This window comes from Bombina bombina, chromosome 6, assembly GCF_027579735.1.
Source record: "Bombina bombina isolate aBomBom1 chromosome 6, aBomBom1.pri, whole genome shotgun sequence".
Classification (NCBI taxonomy): domain Eukaryota; kingdom Metazoa; phylum Chordata; class Amphibia; order Anura; family Bombinatoridae; genus Bombina; species Bombina bombina.
The window spans coordinates 39,673,236-39,697,156 of NC_069504.1; the positions used below are offsets into that span (position 1 = coordinate 39,673,236).

The 23,921-nt window shown below is 41.4% G+C and overlaps 1 protein-coding gene across 1 annotated transcript in view; it reads right to left on the bottom strand.

The window, feature by feature from the left end:
- The window catches only part of LOC128662571 (uncharacterized), a 249,132-nt gene that overhangs the window by 219,748 nt on the left and 5,463 nt on the right, over nucleotides 1-23,921 (bottom strand). Inside the window, exons 2-4 of the mRNA XM_053716379.1 lie at nucleotides 16,059-16,211; nucleotides 12,939-13,081; nucleotides 12,746-12,854 (exon numbers count right to left, since the gene is read on the bottom strand). Coding sequence (XP_053572354.1) covers nucleotides 12,746-12,854; nucleotides 12,939-13,081; nucleotides 16,059-16,211 — 405 coding nt within the window. The remainder of the gene's footprint in view (nucleotides 1-12,745; nucleotides 12,855-12,938; nucleotides 13,082-16,058; nucleotides 16,212-23,921) is intronic.

A 23,921-nucleotide genomic window follows, 5' to 3' on the forward strand; every position in this document is an offset into this window, starting at 1 on the left:
AAATATTGCACACCAAATTTGGAAGCTTTAACCCTTAAAATAACGGAACCGGAGCCGTTTTAAGCTTTAACCCCTTTACAGTCCCTGGTATCTGCTTTGCTGAGACCCAACCAAACCCAAAGGGGAATACGATACCAAATGACGCCTTCAGAAAGTCTTTTCTAAGTATCAGAGCTCCTCTCACATGCGACTGCATGCCATGCCTCTCAAAAACAAGTGCGCCACACCGGCGCGAAAATGAGACTCTGCTTATGCTTTGGGAAAGCCCCTAAGAATAAGGTGTCTAATACAGTGCCTGCCGATATTATTATATCAAAATACCCAGATAAAATGATTCCTCAGGCTAAATATGTGTTAATAATGAATCGATTTAGCCCAGAAATGTCTACAGTCTAAATAAGCCCTTGTGAAGCCCTTATTTACGATCGTAATAAACATGGCTTACCGGATCCCATAGGGAAAATGACAGCTTCCAGCATTACATCGTCTATTAGCAGTAGGATTAAAAATCAAATCCAGTTGTTTGAAAAATTTTAAACTGATTATTTAAGAGTTTGAAAGCTAAAGTACAAGAACATTTAATTATTGCTTAGAGGTTTTTCAGCTTAAACATTAGAGGTAAACACGGTCTTGACTAGAAAAAAAATTACACCTTCAGGAAACAACCTTAAAGGGACAGTCTACACCAGAATTTGTATTGTTTAAAAAGATAGATAATCCCTATATTAACAATTCCCTAGTTTTGCATAACCAACACTTATATACAGTTTTTACCTCAGTGATTACCTTGTACCTAAGCCTATGCAGACTGCCCCCTTATTTCAGTTCTTTTGACAGATTTGCATTTTAGCCAATCAGAGCTGGCTCCCTGAAACACCGTGCATGAGCACAGTGTTATCTAAATTACACACAAAAACCAATACCCTCTAGTGGTGAAAAACTGTCAAAATGCCCTGAGAGAAGAGGCGGCCTTCAAGGGCTTAGAAATTAGCATATGAACCAGCTAGGTTTAGCATTCAACTAAGAATACCAAGAGAACAAAGCAAAATTTGCGATAAAAGTAAATTGGAGGCGAAGCTTGGCCGTGAAAGAAGATGGCCACGTAGCACTTTAGCTCCGTGTTGAGGCAGACTAATTCTCCCCCTTAATCGTCACCCAGAGCAGGGAGCCAGACTCAAACCTGGGCGAAACATGCATTCACCCACAGAGCGACTGTTAAATTTGGATCACAATGCATTCACATCACCCACTGCGGGACAACAGCAAGGCTGGTTCATCTGGACCGCAAATCACTGTACCTCGGCATCGTTACCGGGGGCTCTGAGTGACAACTAAGCTACCACAAAAGCATGATGCATAGCACCAGAAGTCCATACCGCAGGGACTTACGGTCTCCACGTGGCAAGCGCCGTGTAAGTACACGATAGTTTTACAATACCCGACTACCCCCACACATGATTGAACTCACATTATCCATGTACCTACAGCTAATTGTCACCAGATCATGCTCACCATTTACATCCCTTCCATATGGCTGATTATCCGATCTTTGCACTCAAACTGCTGATGGTGTCAATTTGCCCTAATGATCATCGCAACAGATGGGTGTCTAAATTGAGTTTATTTAAAGTTGCAGTGGCGCCCCTGATTAGGTTCCCTAGAGACTGTCTTACTGAATCTGTCAGACACAGACATGCCCAAAGAACACCCATAAGGATATGGTCAATCTAAAAAGAAGCATGTAATTGCAAACACATAAACTACATGTGAGATTATCAGCTGAGGGCTACATTTAATTTCATACACGACCAGACTCCCTCTGCATCAACTTTATTTCAACTATTGCCAACATAAGCCTATGATTATGTACTGCATTTGTGAGTTGTACAGGCAATCCTGCCCATGAGGTAACATCAGTGCACGTGAGGGCATCTTTTTTTTTCTGAAAAAGCAGTTGGTTAAAGTGGAGACTATAAGGTGGGGCCTTCATTTATATAACACAGATATATCAGCACGATGGCGGCAAAAAAATCTGCTAAAACTGACAAGGCCTTGAAAAATCAGCTATCCAACCCTGTGTCAGTCTCTGCTTTTTTCCCCAACCTCAAGAGAGCTCACAGGAAGAAAACACAGAACCGAGAGAGCTGTCAGCTGCAGGTGCTAGTTCTGCTAAAATAGCCTTGACCGTAGACTATGCTGAACAACTAAAGGCGGACATTGCTAATTTACCAAGCAAAGCTGATTTTGACTACCTAAAGGTCCTCATCAAAAAGGAACCGACTTCTCTGCGCAAAGAAATTGGTGAAATTGGAACTAGGAACCTTCCTAGTTCCACTAGAATAGATTCTACTGGGGTTAGCAATCCCTATCAAGTGACCTACGAGTACAGCCTTTTGCTAAGCCCCCCAACTCCTACAGCTGAATAAATACTATGGTATACCTCTAACAAGAAACAACAGGTTTACTGTGTATGGGCAAGTGGCCTGTCCACCCTTTAGTTTGTAATACTGCAGGTTTAAAATCTCCAGTTATATCAGTTACAAGATACTTTATATGTCTGCATAGCTTAGTCCCGCCACACCCTGACGCATGTTTCTAAAGGTTATTTACAAAAGTTGAAATTGTGTTTACCTCCTTATACATGTATTATACCTACCCTGCCTGCTCCGGGCCTCCTCCAGGTGGACTTTTAGTTTTTCAAGTTATACGGTTTCACCTGAGGCCTGGTGCTGGCGATGGTTTAGTCACCACACATTGTGAGGATCATTTAATATTGTAACTCCCAGTCTCCTATGAACTCCTAACACAACCAGGGGGGGAGTTTTTACCCTGCCCAACACTCCTTCCGAATAAGAGCCTCTCTCGTCTGATATTTGACCTGTTGTGGTCTTTATGTTTGCTTGTTCATATTGTTTTTCTTTATTGTTTTCTTTATGTTATTTTGTTCAAAATGTTGACAATGCTGACTCTAAGGATGCCATCAGACACTCAGGTATGCACTATATTTGCCGACTTAATTCCCGGCAACATGGACAGTTGATCACATCCCCTTCTGACAGTCTTGGGATTTCTACGCTCTCTCTCTGATTCTGATCAAGGCCTGACATAAGGATTGCACATCTGGCAGATGTTTATGCAACAATATAGATAAGGCAGAAATTTGACCCTTCAAGGTACTAGCAGATAATCCCTTCTCCAGACCCTCCTGGAGAAAAGACAAAATTATAGGAATCCGAACTCTACTCCAAGAGTAGCCTCTCGATTCACACCAATACAGATATTTACGCCATATCTATAGTAAGTCTTTCTGGTAACAGGCTTATGAGCCTGAATCATGGTCTCAATGACAAAATCAGAAAAACCACGCTTAGATAGAATTAATTGTACAATCTCCAAGCAGTCAGCTTCAGAGAAACGAGATTTGGATGAAGGAAGGGCCCTTGAAGTAGAAGGTCCTTCCTCAATAGAAGTCTCCAAGGAGGAAGAGATGACATCTCCACTAGGTCTGCATACCAGATCCAGCGAGGCCACGCCGGTGCAATGAGGCTCACTGATGCCCTCTCCTGTTTGTTCACTCTCCTTCCACGGGTCATTGCTCGAATCAGAGGAAATGGGTATGCTAGACTGAAGTTCCAAGGAACCGCCATAGCATCTATCAGTACAGCCTGAGGATCCCTTGACCTCGACCCGTACCTCGGGAGCTTGGCATTCTGTTGAGATGCCATGAGATCCAGCCAAGTTGGAAAACACCTTCAGATGGAGTTTCCACTCCCCCGGGTGAAAGGTCTGTCTGCTCAGAAAATACGCTTCCCAATTGTCCACTCCTGGAATGTGGATTGCAGATAGACAGCAGTTGTGGGTCTCCGCCCACTGAATAATTTTGGCTACCTCCGCTATGGTCAAGGATCTCAGAGTTCCTCCCTGATTGTTGATATAAGCCACTGAAATTATGTTGTCCGACTGGAACTTGATAAACCGGGCTGAAGCTGAGGCAAGGAGAGCATTGAAGATTGCCCTCAGCTCTACGATGTTTATGGGGAGAACAGACTCCTCCCGAGTCCATGTCCCCTGAGCCTTTAGTGAGCACCAGACTGCTCCCCATCCCAGCAGGCTGGCATCAGTTGTCACAATCACCCACGTCTACAGAAGCAGGTTCCCTGGGAGAGATGTTCCTGAGACAACCACCAAAGAAGAGAATCTCTTGTCGCCAGATCCAAATGTAAATCGCGGAGAAAGATCTGCATAATCCCCATTCCATTGCCTGAGCATGCATAACTGCAGAGGTCTGAGATGGAACCGGGCAAACGGAATGAAGTTCATGACAGCTACCATCAGACCGATCACCTCCATACATTCAGCCACTGACGGCCGAGGAGAGGACTGAAGGGCCAGACAAGAGTCGAAGATCTTAGTTTCTGACCTCTGTCAGAAATATCTTCATTGATAAGGAATCTATTGTTCCCAAGAATACTACCATTGTAGCTGGGATCAAGGAACTCTTTCCCAAATTCACCTTCCATCTGTGAAAATGCAGAAAAGACAACAACATCTCCGTGTGGGAGTTCGCTAGTTGAAAGGATGGCACCTGAACCAGAATGTCGTCCATATAAGGCACCACTGCAATACCCCGCAACCGGAGCACGGCTAACAGAGATCCCAGGACCTTTGAAAAATTCTGAGCTGTGGCAAGGCCGAATGGAAGAGCCACAAACTGGTAGTGTTGGTCTAGAAAAGCAAACCTCAGAAACTTTTGATGATCCCTGTGGATGGAAACATGCAGGTACGCATCCTTCAAATCCACTGTTGTCATGAATTGACCCTCTTGAACCAGGGGAAGAATGGAACGAATAGTTTCCATCTTGGAGGACGGTACTCTGAGGAACTTCTTTAGACTTTTGAGGTCTAAAATAGGTCTGAAAGCTCCCTCTTTTTTTGGGAACCATGAACAGATTGGAGTAAAATACCAGACTTAGTTTCTGTTCCAATTCAGGAACAATCACTCCCAGGTCGGAAAGGTCCCGGACACAACGCCTCTCTTTATCTGGTTTACAGAATCTTGAGAGCAGAAACCTGCCCCTGGGAGGAAAGGTCTTTAACTCTAGATTGTATCCCTGGGACACGATGTCCACCACCCAGTGATCCTGAACATTCCAAACCCAGGCCTGAGCGAAGAAAGAAAGTCTGCCCCCGGATCAAGGGCAGACCCCTCATGCTGACTTTGAGTCACTAACGGGCTTCTTAGATTGCTTCCCCTTGTTCCAAGACTGGTTGGGCCTTGAAGTTTCGAGGGAGGAAATGACCCTTATCTCCTGTAATGTCTGAAATAACTTCAGCCAAGCCTGGCCCAAACAAGGTCTTACCCTTGCAGGGAATTGCCAAAAGCTTAGATGACACATCCACAGACCATAATTTCAACCATAAGGCTCTGTGGGCCAGTACTGAAAACTGTAAATATCTGCTCCCAACTTAACTTGTAGGGAAGCATTCTTAATAAAGGAATTGGCCAACTTAAGAGCCTTGATCCTATCCTGGATCTCGTCAATAGGAGTGTCTGAATAGAATCAGACAACGCATCAAACCAGTATGCCGTCGCACTGGTGACTGTAGCAATACACACCACAGGTTGCCATTGTAAACCCTGGTGTACATACAACTTTTTAAGTAACCCTTCCAACTTCTTATCCATAGGGTCCTTAAATGAACAGCTATCCTCTATGGGATAGTGGTTCTCTTAGCCAAAGTGGAAATTGCACCTTCCACTTTGGGGACTGTCTGCCAGGACGCCTTGATCGAGTCAGCCATAGGAAACATCTTCTTAAAAATTGGGTATCGAGAAAAAGGGATACCAGGTCTCTCCCATACCCGAGCAATAATCTCTCTGTAGCCCAGTCAGGTACCGGAAAAACCTCCACCGTGGAAGGAACGTCAAAGTATTTGTTTAACTTACTAGACTTCTTAGGGTTGACTATGACAGTCATGTCTGAGTCGTCCAAGGTAGCCAAAACCTCTTTATAACAACCGGAGGTGCTCTAGCTTAAACCTGAAAGATACAACTTCAGTATCAGAAGAAGTAATTACACTGTCTGAATCTGAGATTTCACCCTCAGACGCTACAGAAGTATCTTCCTCCTCAGACTTCTGGGAGGGAACATTCGACATAGCCACGACTATCAGAAACCTTACTCACTGATTCTTTACTATTCCTCTTGTGCTTTCCCTGCAACATGGGAAAAGCAGACAGCGCATCAGTTACTGCCGAGGATATGTGGGTAGCAATGTCTTGCAAAGTAACTACAACTAGGGCGTGAGAGGAAATGCAGGGTACTGCATGTGTAGACGATAAGGTTTGGGACACTTGAGGAGAAAGCTGTGGCATAACTTGAACTGGAGACCCCTAAACAGCATCCGCCCCAGACAATGTTGGCGCAGACTCAAAAAGTCTATCCCTGTAATCCAATGTAATCTCAATACATGAACAAAAAGGGATTGGTGGTTCCATATTAGCATCAAAGCACAAGTAACATTTTGCAGGGCCTCTTGGTCCATTTTTATAAATGAACAAAAATATAAAAATTCTTTATTTAAATTTGAAAATTTATGTAAAAAAAAAAAAAAAAAAAAAAAGTTACTGTCCCTTTAAAAGTAACTTTATTTTCTAATAGAGCAGCGGCTCTAGAGAAACCCAGACAGCCTCTACACCTCAGCAAGCCCTGCTGAGGTGCTTACCTGTCCTGCTGGTCACCGGAGTCAATAGGAGTTAAAGATCCAGACTCAAACCAGAGCTGCTCCCACCGGTGATTGTTCTCACGGACTTCTGAGAATGCAGAGCCTCAATGCAAATACATCACTCTTCCGGCCCTTAGGAAGTGAAGAAAAAAAAAAGCGTGCAAAAAGAAAATTTATGCTTACCTGATGCGTTTCTTTTTAGACATGATGAGTCCACGGATTTCGCCTCCTGGTCAGCAGGAGGCGGCAAAGAGCACCACAGCAGAGCTGTATATATATCTCCTCCCTTCCCTCCGACTCCAGTCATTCTCTTTGCCTGTGTTAGTAATAGGAAGAGGTAAAGGGAGGTGTTAGTTTTGATTCTTCAATCAAGAGTTTGTTATTTTTAAAATAACAACCCCTGATGAACATAGATCTTCTCAAGGAGACCCTCCAACTTCTTATCCATAGGGTCTTTGAAAGCACAACTATCCTCAATAGGAATAGTAGTACGTTTAGCCAAGATGAATACAGGATCGGATTAAAGCTCTTAAAACACACTATATATATATATATATCCTCCCTTCCCTCCCACTCCAGTCATTCGACCGAAGTTAGGAAGGAAAAGCCAAGGTGCAGAGGTGACTGAAGTTTAACCAAAAATAAAAACCTGTCTCATAACAGGGCGGGCCGTGGACTTATCGTGTCTAAAAAGAAACAAATTTATCAGGTAAGCATAAATTTTCTTTTCTTTTTAAAGACACGATGAGTCCACAGATTTCATCCTTACTTGTGGGATACAATACCAAAGCTATAGTACACAGATGAAAAGGGAGGGACAAGACAGGGAACCTAAACGGAGGCACCACTGCTTTAAGAACCTTCCTCCCAAAAACAGCCTCAGCAAAGGTATCAAATTTGTAAAATTTAGAAAAAGTGTGAAGAGAGGACCAAGTTGCAGCCTTGCAAATCTGTTCAACAGAAGCATCATTTTTGAATGCCCATGAGGGAACAGCCCTAGTGGAATGAGCCGTAATTCTTTCAGGAGGCTGCTGTGCAGCAATCTCATATGCAAAACGGATGATACTCTTCCGCCACAAAGAAAGAGGTAGCCGTAGCTTTCTGACCCTTACGTTTCCCTGAAAAAACGACAAACAAAGAAGAAGATTTTCGAAAGTCCTTAGTCGCTTGCAAGTAGAACTTTAAAGCACGGACTACATCTAAATTATGTAGCAGACGTTCCTTCTGAGAAGAAGGATTAGGACACAAGGATGGATCAACAATTTTCTGATTAATGTTCTTGTCTGAAACAACCTTAGGAAGAAACCCAGGTTTAGTACGTAACACCACCTTATCCGCATGGAAAATAATGTAAGGAGAATTATATTGTAAAGCTGAAAGCTATGATACTCTGAGCTGAAGAAATAGCAACTAGAAATAAAACCTTCCAAGATAACTTTATATCTATGGAATGCATAGGTTCAAACGAAACCCCTTGTAGAACCTTAAGTACTAAATTCAAACTGCAAGGAGGAGCAATTGGTCTAAATACAAGCCTGATTCTAGTCAGAGCCTGACAAAAAGATTGAACATCCGGAGCATCTGCCATACGCTTATGTAACAAAATAGATAGAGCAGAAATCTGGCCCTCTAAGGAACTAGCCGATAACCCCTTCTCCAATCTTTCTTGGAGAAAGGATAAAATTCTGGGAATCCTGACCCTACTCCATGAGTATCCCTTGGATTCACACCAATAAAGATATTTGCGCCATATCTTATGGTAAATTTTTCTAGTAACAGGCTTATGTGGCTGAATTAAAGTATCTAAATTAAGCGATCAATCTCGAAGCAGTCAGCTGTAGAGAAACTAGATTTGGGTGATGGAAGAGACCCTGAATGAGAAGGTCCTTCCTCAATGGAAGCGTCCAAGGTGGTAGAGATGACATGGCCATGAGATCGGCAAACCAAATCCTGCGAGGCAACGCAGGGGCAATGAGGATCACCAATGCCCTCTCCTGTTTGATCCGAGCAATTGCCCAGGGAAGGAGGGCAAACGGGGGAAACGCATATGCTAGGCTGAAGGACTAAGGAACTGCCAAGGAATCTATCAGCTCGGCCTGAGGTCCCTGGACCCGTATCTCGGAAGCTTGGCATTCTGAAGAGACGCCTTAAGGTCCAACTCCGGCCGACCCCATCTGAGAATCAAGTTTGAAAATATTTTCGGATGGAGTTCCCACTCCCCCGGATGAAAGGTCTGCCTGCTCAGAAAATCTGCCTCCCAGTTCTCCACCCCTGGGATGTAGATTGCCGACAGATGACAAGAGTGAGTCTCCGCCCGCTGAATTATTTTGGCTACTTCGGTCATCGCTAAGGAACTCCTTGTTCCTCCCTGATGATTGATGTAAGCCACTGTCGTTATGTTGTCCGACTGGAATCTGAAGAATTGGGCCGTGGCCAACTGAGGCCAGGCCCGAAGCGCATTGAATATTGCTCGCAACTCTAGGATATTGATGGGAAGGAGAGACTCTGAGTCCATACACCCTGAGCCCTTGAGTTCCAGACTGCTCCCCATCCTAAGAGGGTTTGCAAAAGCATGTTACCTGGGATAGATGATCCAGCGACAACCACCAAAGAAGAGAGAGTCCCTCGTCTCCTGCTCTAGATTTATTGGAGGAGACAAATCTGTATAATCTCCATTCCACTGCCTGAGCATGCTTAACTGCAGAGGCATGAGATGAAAACGTGCAAACGGTACGATGTCCATTGCCGCCACCATCAATCCGATTACCTCCATGCACTGAGCCACTGACGGCTGAGGATTGGCCAGAAGGGCTCCACATGTATCCAGAATCTATAACTTTCTGACATCCGTCAGAAAAATCTTCATTGAAACAGTCGAGTTCCCAGAAAGGGTACCCTTGTCTGAGGAACTAAACTTTTTTCCAGATTTACCTTCCACCCGTGAGTTCTCAGGAAGGATAGCACAATGTCGGTATGGGACCTTGCTAGTTGAAAGGATGACGCCTGGATCAGAATATCGTCCAGATAAGGCGCCACCGCAATGCCCGTGGTCTTAAAAACCACCAGTAAAGACCCCAGAACATTTGTGAAAATTCTGGGCATCGTGGCCAGACTGAAAGGGAGAGCTACAAACTGAAAATGTTTGTCCAGAAAGGCAAACCTCAGGAACTTGTGATGACATCTGTGGATAGGAACATGAAGATATGCATCCTTTAGATCCACCTTTGTCATAAATTGACCCTCCTGGATCAATGGAAGAATGGTACAAATGGTTTCCATCTTGAAAGATGGAACTCTGAGAAACTTGTTTAGCCTCTTGAGATCTAAAATAGGTCTGAAAGTTCCCTCTTTTTTGGGAACTACAAAAAAATTTGAATAAAACCCCTGTCCCTGAATCAGAATGGGACAGATTACTCCCATGAAGGAGAGGTCTCTTGCACAACGTATGAACGCCTCTCTTTATCTTGTCTACAGATAACCGTAAAAGAACCTTCCTCTGGGGAGGAATTTCTGAACTCCAATTTGTATCCCTGAGACACTATTTCTATTGCCCAGGGACCCTGAACATCTCGTATCCAAGCCTGGATGAAGAAAAGTCTGCCCCCTACTAGATCCGGTCCCGGATCGGGGGCCAACACTTCATGCTGACTTGGGAGCAGCAGCAGGCTTCTTGGATTGTTTACCCTTGTTCCAAGACTGGTTGGGTCTCCAGGTAGACTTGGTTTGTGAATAATTCCCTTCCTGTTTAGAGGAAGATGAAGGGGGGGGGGGGATTCCCTTGAAATTACGAAAGGAACGAAAATTACTTTGTCGACCTCTCTGTTTGGACTTCTTGTCCTGAGGAAGGAGAGGACCCTTGCCTCCCGTGATGTCAGAAATTTCCTTCAAGTCAGGCCCAAACAGTGTCTTCCCCTTGTAAGGAATAGCCAGAAGCTTAGACTTGGATGACACATCCGCAGACCAAGATTTCAACCATAAGGCTCTGCGTGCTAAGATGGAAACACCCGAAATCTTAGCCGCCAATTTGGTAATATGCAGGGAAGCATCCATAATAAACTAATAAGCTAATTTAAGAGCTTTAATCCGATCCTGTATTTTCACCTTGGCTAAACGTACTACTATTCCTATTGAGGATAGTTGTGCTTTCAAAGACCCTATGGATAAGAAGTTGGAGGGTCTCCTTGAGAAGATCTATGTTCATCAGGGGTTGTTATTTTAAAAATAAACTCTTGATTGCAGAATCTAAACTAACACCTCCCTTTACCTCTTCCTATCACTAACACAGGCAAAGAGAATGACTGGAGTCGGAGGGAAGGGAGGAGCTATATATACAGCTCTGCTGTGGTGCTCTTTGCCGCCTCCTGCTGACCAGGAGGCGTAATCCCACAAGGATGAAATCTGTGGACTCACTGCGTCTTTAAAAAGAAAACTATTTGCCGCTTCCTAAAAGATCCGCCTACCGTGGGGGTACCCAGCTGACACTTCCCGGCCGGCATTATGAGCAAGTAAAGCTGCCGAGAGAAACCACAAGTCAAACACACTACCAAGTTGTTATACCCCTGACCGGAACACACTGGAGTAAAAGACTAACAGACATATAAAATAAAGAGTCCTCTCGTCCCCAGTGCCTGCACAAACATTATCCTATTAACCTATAATAGGATTAGAGTTTAACGTCCCAACAGAGTTAACATTAAAGTGCCCAAAAAAAATATCTTTCCTTTTTAGAAAATTAAATTCAGAACTTACCTTAAGGTAAATCAGCCCGGCAGCAGGGCAGTTCACTAGGTTTGAGAGGCATTCTCCCTCACAAGGACCTGTGTAAAAAAAGACTGAGTAATCTTACTCAGGCTTTCCAATTAGGGCAGCAAAACTATTTGAGAGGCACAGTGAGGATTATACCCCACAAGTTCACAATTGCTTAAAAGCTACCACTGCTCTACTGAAGAGACTGACATGGGCTATGGCTACACCCCAGGAATGAGCAGAACAAACTTGCTGTGCTGTAAAATAAAAAAAATCTTGATTGAAGAATCTTCTTTCAGACACCTAAACTTTACCACCTTCTTGCTTTTAACGTACGCAAAGAGAATGACTGGGGTTGGAGGGAAGGGAGGTTATATTCAACAGCTTTGCTATAGTGCTCTTTGCCTCCTCCTGCTGGCCAGGATTGATATTCCCAATAGTAATTAGAGATGATCCGTGGACTCACTGTGTCATTAGAAAGAGACAGATATTTTACCTCAAAATTTCCTCAATAGCCACAAATGTCTAAAAGGGAATCAGCCAATCAGGATGCTCGTCCCAGGCTTTGCAATGGAGCGTGCATCTGGCATGTGCAGGCACAGTCATGTTATTTCCTTATTCAGTTTAAAAGGGATACGAAAAGCATTTTTTTTCATGATTCAGATAGAGCATACTAAATTTAAACAACTTTCCAATTTACTTCAACTAGCCAATTTGCTTTGCTTCTTTGGTATTCTTTGTTGAAGGAGCAGCATTGAACTACAGGAAGCCAGCTGAACACATTGGGTGAACCAATGACAAGAGGTATATATGTGCAGCCACCAATCGGCAGCCAGTTCCCAGTAGTGAATTGTTGGTTGTGAGCCTACCTTTCCAACAAAGGATACCAAGAGAATAAAAGAATAAAGCAAATGAGATAATAGAAGTACATTGGGAAGTTGTTTAAAATTGCATGCTCTATCTGAATCAAAGAATATTTTTGGGTTTCATATCTCTAAGGAAGTTTACTATGAAAGACCTCAGCACTGCTCATGCTGATTTTTTATTTATTTCAACATGCAGCTGGGACAGTAGCTGAAGTATGCACAGAGCAATTACTATTGTGAGAAGAGATTTTGAGGTAAAATATCTTCCATTTTTACATAGAGATTCTCAGGTGATATTTTCTTGTCAGCTTTTTACAGTTACGCTGCATCACTTTCAAGTGATTTAGTATATGGGTATTATGTCCCTTTAATAACTAAAAGGTTGTTCATCAGGAACTAGCACCTACCGCTAGAGCTCTTCACCGTGTTCAGGTCAGAGTACAGCTCCTTCACAATCTCAGAGCGATCTTCCCACGGCCTCTCCGTTACATGACTCTTCCACTTTTTAAAGCCAAACTAGTAAATAAAGGAGAGAGATTATTTTCCAGTGGGAACGGTTCACAATAAAATATAGTTCTGTAAAAATCTCATAAAGCCCACCTTATAGTTGTTGGACAGTTTAAGAGCTTCCACTTCATTTTCCGCAGTGATTGTAGTTTTGACCAAGCAGCTGTCACAGTTCTGAACCTCCTCAGAGTGGTGAGGACAACACGGCGTGGAGGAAGCACCTAGAGATGTCAGGACTTGATAACGACAAACAATAAAGTTAAAGGGACAGTCAAGTACAAAAAAAAAAAAAAAAAAAAAAAAAAAAAATGTATGCTTAGCTGATAAATTTCTTTTTGCTATGTACTGAGTCCACGGATTCATCCTTACTTGTGGGATATTGTCCTTCCTAACCGGAAGTAGCAAAGAGCACCACAGCAGAGCTCTCTATATAGCTCCCCCCTTAACTCCACCCCCCAGTCATTCGACCGAAGGCCAAGGAAGAAAAGGAGAAACCATAAGGTGCAGAGGTGACTGAAGTTTACATAAAAAAAATTCTATCTGTCTTGATAGACAGGGCGGGCCGTGGACTCGGTACATCGCAAAAGAAAAAAAATTATCAGGTAAGCATAAATTTTGTTTTCTTTTGCATGATGTACCGAGTCCACGGATTCATCCTTACTTGTGGGATACCAATACCAAAGCTTTAGGACACGGATGAAGGGAGGGACAAGACAGAAACTTAAACGGAAGGCACCACTGCTTGCAAAACCTTTCTCCCAAAAATAGCCTCCGAAGAAGCAAAAGTATCAAATTTGTAAAATTTTGAAAAGGTATGGAGCGAAGACCAAGTTGCAGCCTTAGAAATCTGTTCAACAGAAGCATCATTTTTAAAAGCCCATGTGGAAGCTACCGCTCTAGTAGAATGAGCTGTAATCCTTTCAGGAGGCTGCTGTCCAGCAGTCTCATAAGCCAAACGGATGATGCTTTTCAGCCAAAAGGAAAGAAGTCGCCGTAGCCTTATGACCCCTACACTTTCCAGAATAGACAACAAAGAAGATGTTTGACGAAAATCTTTGGTTGCCTGTAAATAGGATTTCAAAGCACGAACCACGTCCAAGTTGTGCAACAGACGTTCCTTCTTACAAGAAGGATTAGGACACAGAAGGAACAACAATCTCCTGATTGATATTCCTGTCAGTAACAACCTTAGGTAGGAACCCAGGCCTGGTACGCAAAACCACGTTATCAGCATGGAACACAAGATAAGGTGAGTCACATTGTAATGCAGATAGTTCAGAAGCTCTTTGAGCTGAAGAAATAGCAACTAGGACTAAAACTTTCCAAGATAAAAGCTTAATATCCATGGAATGCATGGGTTAAAACGGAACCCCCTGAAGAACTCTCAGAACTAAATTTAAACTCCATGGCGGAGCAACAGGTTTAAAACCGGTTAAAAACTCCTAAAGCACCTTGCCACAATCTCTGCTGTGGCCCTACCTGCCCTTAGGAAACGATAATATGGGGTTTAAAGCTTCAATTAGTCCCTCAGAAGACTATCAGGACCTCAGGAGAAGTTGCTTGCTGCTTGTAAATGCGCAACTGAGGCGCGAAAATAGGCCCCACCCACCTCACTCGATGTTGCTGGGGCCTACACAAAACTAACAAACCCTGCCTGAAAGCCATGTGGGTTATAAACAACCCCAAAGAACCCTCAAGCAAATGTCCCATAAAACTGAAAACGTTACTCCCAGACACAAAAACGTCTGTCCCAAATTCACATAAACTGAGTGCCCACAAAAAATTAACCCTTTATGCAAGCTAGTAAAAACCTCTGATAAGGATTACTGCTTACCCTTCCCCTAATAGGGACACTGTCAGCCTTTCTGAGTTAACACAGTCTCTGCAGAAAATATGACTGAACATACCTCATTGCTGTATAGCAAGAAACCGTTCCTCACACTGAGGTTTTCCTATACTCCTCTGCTTCTGTGGGAACAGCAGTGGACCTTAGTTACAAATGCTAAGATCATCATCCTCTAGGCAGAAATCTTCATCTATGTCCTGCATGAGAGTAAATAGTACAACACCGGTACCATTTAAAAATAACAAACACTTGATTGAAGAGAAAATAAAAACCAACAGTTTAACACCTCTTTGCTTTAACCCTTCCAGCTTAGAGCCAGCAAAGAGAATGACTGGGGTGTGGAGTTAAGGGGGGAGCTATATAGACAGCTCTGCTGCTCTCTTTGCTACTTCCTGTTAGGAAGGACAATATCCCACAAGTAAGGATGAATCCGTGGACTCTGTACATCATGCAAAAGAAAAAAACCTTTCATGGTTCAAATAAGGCATGTCATTTTAAACAACTTTCCAATTTACTTTTATCACCAATTTTGCTTTATTCTCTTGGTATTCTTAGTTGAAAGCTAAACCTAGGAGGTTCATATGCTAATTTCTTAAAGCTTGAAGGCCGCCTCTAATCTAAATGCATTTTGATAGATTTTCACCACTAGAGGGCGTTAGTTCATGTGTTTCATATAGATAACATTGAGCTCATGCACGTGAATTTACCATGGAGTCAGCTCTGATTTGCTAAAATGCAAGTGTCAAATGAACTGAAATAAGGGGGTAGCCTGCTGAGGCTTGGATACAAGGTAATTACAGAGGTAAAACGTGTATAATTATAACTGTGTTGGTTATGCAAAACTGGGGAATTGGTAATTAAGGGATAATCTTTTAACACAACAAAAATTCTGGTGTTGACTGTCCCTTTAATAAAAGAACACTTATGTAAGGAATTTTGACACTACTAGCCTGTATATGTTTAAAGGGATATTCTAATGCAAGCATTAGCGCTATAGCAGGAAACCTCCCATGAGCCAATTGGAGCAGTACTTGCATGTAGCCACCAATCAACAGATCAGGGCCTGCAATGCTTGTGGCTCCCCATACAGGACTTTGTCTGCAAGCAATAATACAATTTAACATTTATTTATTTATTTATTTATTTATTTAATGTTTAGAATTCTTTATACAAGCACCGTACAGTGTACAAAAAGTGTACAAATTGTCCCCCTCTCATACAATGACACCAGCTTAGGAACAGGTTGTTTTTTGTAACCAATTGTTCCCCACAGATCTTTATTCAGTGTAATTTGCAGCCACCACCAATAGATCTCCTATATCATCATTTGCTACACGTCTACCCATCTCGTGCAGGTCACATCTCACCTGGTAACAGTCTGGGTGTGAGCAGACTATGCTGGTGTGATCCTGAGTGTGTGTCCACTAAATCAGTCTGAATATTTATTGTACAGTGTCTGTCACACAGGGATCCCCTCCGATGGTGACCATCAGTCCTAGGTTCAAAGTCACGTGGGAAATCTGCAACACATTGTGCATTAGAGAGAACAGAATCACAGCTACCTGAGAGAAGATAAAACAGTAAATGACATGTAACATTACATTGGTTTGTAGGTGAGCAGTTAAACATAAAATATACAATTCTTAGAAAACAAACAGGGGCAGTTAACTTTCTTTATTTCCTCTAAAATAGGTTACTTTAACATTGATTGCAGTTTTTAAATAATTTATGGTTTTAAATACATGATCCTGCCTTGAATAAATCAATGCTCACATCTGATACTTAGAGAAGTGATTGACTAATAAAGCAGAGACCAGTAAGGATACGTAGGACGTACAAAACCAGTCCTGCAGTATTAGACTTTACTGCCGTTTTTAAGTAAAAGCTTTTTACATTAAGTCACCATTAAACTTGAATGTATTGGATAGAGTATGACATTTTAAACAATTCTCCAATGGACTTCTATTCTCTATTTTGCTTAGTTCTCTTGGTCTACTTTACTAAAGAGTAATCTTATGTGAGCTCAGGAGCGTGCACATGTCGTTAGCCATCTGGCAGCAATGGTTGTAACATTTGTTTATAGCAATGTAATACAAACACTGCTGCCATAGAATTCTATAGACACATGCACACTCCTGAGCTATCAGCATACCTACCTCTACTCTTCAACAAAGGATTCCAAAATAATTTGATATAAGTAAATAGAGAAGTTGCCTAAAACTGCCTGTATCATGAACATTTCATTTTGACTTTACGGTCCCTTAGCTTTTTTTTCTTCAGGCAAAAAAAAAATAAAATAACTCAAGTGTAATTGCTGCTCATATAAAATGTTTAGCACAAATGTCATTCGCAAAACCTCCCCAGACAGTTCCTGAATTTAGCTTTCTAGACACCCCAAAACCCTTGACCCCCATCATGTCTCCTAATGTTCCAATGACATCACCCGCACAAATTGGAAACTATATTGTAGAAGCGGAATCCACTATATGCCCCAATAAAATGTATTTTACACAGATCACAGGTACCAGGGTGTAGACCAATCTCTAGGTATGTGCAGCCAATACATCTGTCCACTGTGCCAACCTATCAAGTATTAAAGGGATATGAAATTATTTTGTGACTCAGAGCATACAATAAAAAAAAAAATTCCAATTTACTTCTATTATCAAATTAGATTTGTTCCAATGATAGTCTTTGTCTGGAACACAACATGGCAGGAAATAATGCTTCCATCTAGTGCTCCAAAAAAGGGCCGGCCACCAAAGCATATGTCCATGTTTTTCAACAAAAGATACAAAAACGAACAAGAAAATGTAATAGAGCTGTAATTTTAAACAACGTTCAAATGTACTACTTCTGAATCAAGAAAGAAAAATGTATCATGTCCCTTTAACTTTCAGACAATGTACAAACAGCACCACTATTGATTCATTTAATTCAGCCACTGACAGGGATTACCAGCTCTCAGCAGCGCATCTTTATTTGCCCCACTGGACAACAACTCAGGACCTCACTTGGCCCATAATCAGATCTCCCATCAAGTGTTGAAAACCTTTCAGGTAGTTTAAAATGTATTTTATCACATTGTAGAATCTAAACCTTACAGACACACAAAAAATACAAAAAAAAATCTTTCATAATTCAGATAGAACATACAATTTTATATCTTTAATTCTGTTACTTTACTGAAGTAGCAATGCAGTACTGGGAGCTAGATGAACAATGGGGGAGCCAATAACAAGAGGTGTATTTGTGTAGCCACCAATCAGCTAGCTCCCAGTAGTGCATTAATCCTCCTGAGACTACATAGTTATGCTTTCCAAAAAAGGATACCAATAAAATGAAGCAAATTAAATAGAAGTAAATTTGAGTTATTTAAAAACTATGTTCTATCTAAATCAAGTTTAATTTTGAATGTACTGTCCCTTTAAATTTTCCTTTTTTCAAAGAATTACACAAAATATGTGAAGACCTAATCTGTTGGTTCTGATCCTGTGACACGGGGGGGGGGGGGGGGGGGGATGTGACTTGGGATCCTGTCATTTGGTTCCAGTCTAAGTACTGTGTAAAAGTCTTTAAACAATAAATACATTTTATCATATTTATTATGAAAGCTTAGGGGATAACAGTCATCGTGATTTGGGCTCTAAAAAGAAAACAAAACACTTATGAAACTTTTGCCAAATAGCTTACACAAAAGCACAGACCAGACTCCTTTACTTCCGGACGGGTACATAATTGATTTACATAACAGTAGCAGAGATCCCTGACTGATTACTAAATATCTACATCAATTTTAACAGCTGTAACTTTGTGCTTCATGGTAAAAAAAGGAAAGAAGAAAAAAAAGATAAGAAAAAAAAATAGTTCTGAGAAATGAATGTCATAGTTATCACCCATGAAAGAAAAAAACCCAAAATGGTTTGCTTTCATGATTCAGAGAGCATGACATTTTAAGCAACTTTCTAATTTACTATTATCAATTTGTCTTAATTTTCTTGCTATCTATTTAAAAAGCAGGAATTTAAAAGGACATTATACACTCATTTTTTCTTTGCATAAACGTTTTGTAAATGATTTATATAGCCCATAAAGTATTATAAAACAAAAATTATAGTTTTGCTTATTTTTAAATAACATTGCTCTGATTTTCAGACTCCTAACCGAGCCCCAAAGTTTTATGAGAATACCGACGTATACCTACTTCAGCTTGCTTCTGTTTATGTAAAGGGTCTTTTCATATGCAAAAGAAGGGGGAGGGGGGAGTGTCTTATTTCCTACTTGCAGTGGGCTTTCCAGCTACCTTTTCAACAGAGCTAAACTGAGCTTCTAAGTAAGTTTTTAAACCATTTTATACTGGATTTTTATATCAGTATCTGTGCATCTTATTCTTTATAGTAGTGTCTATTACATGCAGTTATATGAAAATGAGTGTATACTGTCCCTTTAAAGCTTAGGAACCGGCCCATTATCCTGGATGGTGCTTGCTTACTGGTGGCCACATTTAGCAAACCAATCAGCAAGCGCTACCCAGGTTCTAAACCAAAAATGGGTTGGCTCTTAAGCTTTGCTTTCCTGCTTTTTAAATAAAGATACAAAGGGAACGAAGAAAATTTGATAAGAGTAAGTTAGAAAGTTGCTGCTCTATCAGAATCATGAAACAAAAATTTGGGTTTAGTGTCCCATTAAACAACCTTCCCATTTACTTCTTATATTTAGTTTGCTGTGTTCTCTTAGTATCCTTTGCTGAAAAGCATACCTAGATAGGCTCAGGAGCTGGGAGCTAGCTGTTGATTAGTGGCAACACATATGCCTTGTGATTGGCTTACCAATAGGTTCAGATAGCTCCCAGTAGAGCATTGTTGATCTTTCAATAAAGTACACCAAGAGAATGAAGCAAAAATGAATAGAAGTAAAATGGCCAAGTGGTTTACAAATGTATGCTCTATCTGAATCATGAAAGAAATGTGTCCCTTTAATGATTGTTTCTCACTAACAGAAGAGGAAGCCAATATACAATTTTATGCTATGTAATTAAACAAAAAGTATAAAGTTAAACAAATATTTAAAAGAATACTGATGGCAGACATCCGTTCTGGGATGAGTCTCGCAGAGAAGCGCGAGTACAGCGTCCAGCAGCTCTGGATGTAGTTGAGCCAGCTTTCCCCTCCACGACGATACTCTCTTGCTGGTAACCAGCACCGCCGAGACGGAAGTCCAAAGCGCAAGGAAAAGGGCCAAGTCGCTAAGGTCGCACCACATGGACCACACTCTTGGGGGCTAGAGATTAGAAAAGCAGCCCAAGTTGTCTAAGTCGAAGCTTCCCGAGTAGAGGGGTGACTGTTTCTGGAGGAGTTACCCACAGGCACGGTCAAAGAAGCCCGAGGCTGTATTTCCTGTGAGAGGGGCGGTACGGACCATTGGAGGCTAACAGACCTATAGAGAGACGCCAAGGTGTATGAGCTACACCACAGCCCTGAGCACCCACCCAGAGCTGTAGCAGAGATACGGGCTCAGCTAGCTGGAAGAGAGGTACTGAGCAAGGAGGAGGCGTCTGACCATATACAGGCGGCTGGAGTAAACGTTTAAAGGGAACAGATAGTGGTCAAGCCCCAGAGAGACAAAGTACGTTTAAGACAAGTAAAGGTTGGTGAATGGGACTATCAGCTCCACAGACCCGGAGTGAAAACAGCAGATCGTGGGTGCGGGTGTAAGCAGCCTATCATAAACATACAAGCGGTGGCGGACCACCAGGTGGGAGGAAACTAAGACACACTGACGGCACCAAAATGCCAAGTACAGCAATATCCAGAAATATGGATAAACAAGAGCCGAGCGACCAGAAAGCAGACCTGATCCTACCTCAATTCAATATACTTAAATCTGAAATTTCAGAGCTTACAGAGGAGGTGAGACAGTTTGCTTCACGTCTCTGAGGTAGAATCCAGGGTCTCCGACCTGGAAGACCAGGCAGGGACACAAGAGTCAGTGGTTAAAAACCAAAGTGAGGTCATTAAAACACTACAAGTACGGCTGGAGGATTTAGAGGATCGTTCCCGAGGAACAATTTAAAGATAATAGGCCTGCCTGAATCAGTTCAACAACAAGATCTAATGCATTTTGCCTCAGTTGAATTACCCCAACTATTAGATCTGCAAAGTACAGAAAATCCATTAGTAATAGAGAGCACACAGACGGAGATTTAATTCTGATGGCACAGCGAGGCCTAGACCAGTAATGGTAAAATACTTGTCCTTTCAGGATAAAGTTATGCTTATGAGTCAATACAGCAAATCAAATCCACTTATGAGAGGGCAGAGGAAAAAAAAAAATCTTATTTCAGGACTTTTCTCTAGAGACCTCGCTAAAGAGAAGAGAGATGGCCCCATATTGCTCAACCCGATTTAAAAAAGCCAAGATTGTTATACCCTGCTAAAATTATGGTGAATATTAATGGAGAAAATCATATTCTAAATAACCCCCAGGAAGCTAAAGAGTATATTAAGAAAGTCACCAATTGAGTTTAGGAGGTAGGCCTTAAAATTGATCAATAACAAAGTTTCTATGTGGAAGATGGGGTTTTTAACAGATTGGTATTAGGGGTTTTCTGGTGGGGTTTTGTATGTTTTTTTATGTTGTGCCTGCTCGCAACGGCAAGTTAATATCAATGGGTATAGATAAATGATACAAGAGCTGCTGGTGCAACGCCGCCCCCTGCAGACTTGCGGCCTTTGTGACCGCTGCTTCATAACTGCGGTTATGAAACACGGGCCGTCAAGCTCCTTTCGGAGCTTTATAGATAGGCCCCTGAGGGTACAAAATATACCTTGTGTAACGTTTATGCCCCAAATTACATAGATACTAATTTCTGGGATATTTTACATACTAAACCTTTTTCATATTCTGACAAGAATTTAATAGTTGCAGGAGATTTTAATATGACCGTATGTCCCCAATTAGACAGAATAAGGATTGGAACAAATCCCCAAGATAGGAATAGAGAAAGGAAAACATTTAAAAACTTTATGAAGAAATTAAACCTACTTGATATATGGAGAATTAAAAATCCTGACATCAAGGAATTCTCTTGCGAATCAAAAGCACACAGGGCTATGTCAAGAATTTCTCTCTTTTTGATAGCGGACAATATGATTGAATTAGACCTAAAACCCACCATACAGGATATAGTGATTTCCGATCACGCAATAGCACTAGAAGTTGAAGGAATCAAAGCAGGGGGGATCAGAATTCCTTTTTGTTCCCTAAATATCTTATACAGGACAGTGATTTTAGGAATTTTCTTACTCATGCCTGGACAGAATATCTTGGTAATAAGGGATATCGAGATAAAATAGAGCGTTTCTGTGAAGCGGCAAAAGCGGTCCTCCGGGGGGAGATTAGAGCCTACTTGGTAAAGTGGAAGAAAAAAAATATAACAGCTAGGGACCTCCTATTAGCCAATCAAGTGAAAAACGCCAATAAAGCCTATATAGCTAACCCTAATGTCAGGTCCTGGGAAAAGTATAAAAATGCTAAAGCTGAAAGACGTGTTTCTTAAAGTGGATGTAAAGTCAATGCTATTGCACAATCTCATCTTGTTTAGCAATCAAAATTAAGTTAACTTTAATTCATCGTTTTTTTCAAATGTACAATGTTATCGATATATATACTTATTTACTGTGAATCGTCTTGCTCGCTTCCTCCGCCCGCCATTTTGGACCGCATTTCTAACGTTGATTGACACTGTATTCGACTAATAATCTTTCATACCCCATGGCGTCCAGCCCCTTTTCGTAGACGTCACAATTTCTTTATGCGCATGCGTTCACCAACTGCTGATTGATTTAGAAGCTTTTACAAGATACGCAGTCAGTACGCATGCGCATTTACAATAGCAGTTACGATAGCGATTGCCTAATAATTTACTAACGCATGCGCATATTAGGCACTGAATGTTAAACGCATGCGCAAAAAACCCAAAACATTGTGAACGAGCTTTTCAAATACGTAATAGAGCGGGTGGGACCGCTCTATACGTAATGCGGCAGAAATACAGGAAGAAATGGATGGGAGGAGTTATAATCGAAAACGGAGATAAGTTTACATTTAAAATATGTGATATTTTGAGAATTTTGTTTAAAAAAAAAAGGCGTTTTAACTAATACACTGATTATGAATTAATATTGATTACTAAAAAAGGGAAAATTTACATTCACTTTAAGCAAAAAGGACATAGGGAAGATCTTAACTCAAAGGCTTTAATTTCAAGCCACCATGGTAGGTCTGCTAAGTTTTTGGCTAAACTGATTAAAACAGGGAAGGGGAAAAACATAGTGAGTATCTAAAAGAATGGTAAGAGATATACTTCATCACAAGACATCAGGGAAATATTATACGAGTACTATCAAGAACTATACGCAAGGCAGGAAATTAATGATACAGTAAAAAAATCCTCTGGAGCAAAATTTCAATGCCCAAAGTCTCTGCAGACCAGCTTCAAGACCTAATCCTACCAATATTGGTAGAAGAAGTTGTGGCAGCAATAGAGAAAGCCAAAATGAACAAAGCACCAGGGCCAGATCAAATGCCAGCTGAATTGTACAAAATACTGAAGGAGAATATTGCTGAGATACTAGTTAAATTATTTAATAAATATTACATTAATAATAAGATGGACTCCTTGTATTTTACTAATTCGGTTGTAACTCTTATACCTAAAAAATACACTTCTGAACAATGATTATAAATTATTAGCAGCAATAGTCGCAGATAGACTTAAGAGGTGTATTAATGATCTAATCCACACCGATCAAACAGGTTTCATGACGGGCAGAAGTGTAACTAAGAATATTCGAAAAGGGTTGACGTTAGACTATTTCTGGAATAAAATTAAAGATGATCGAATGCCCTCTAGGGTCGATATGGCGGTATTGACATTGGACGCAGAAAAAGCCTTCGACTCTATAACTTGGAATCATTTATTTACGTCTCTAACACAGTTTGGTCTAACAGGTGGCTTTTTGAATTTTGTAAAAGTATTGTATAATAACCCATGTTCATATCCATCAATTAATGGGGGGTCTCTCCCCCAAGATAATTCTGGGCAGAGGTACAAGACAGGGGTGCCTGCTTTTGACGCTTCTTTTTAATCTATCTATAGAACCATTAGCCTGCTGCCTGAGACAAGAGTTGGAAGGCATCTCTATTGGGGACAGTGAATTTACTCTTTC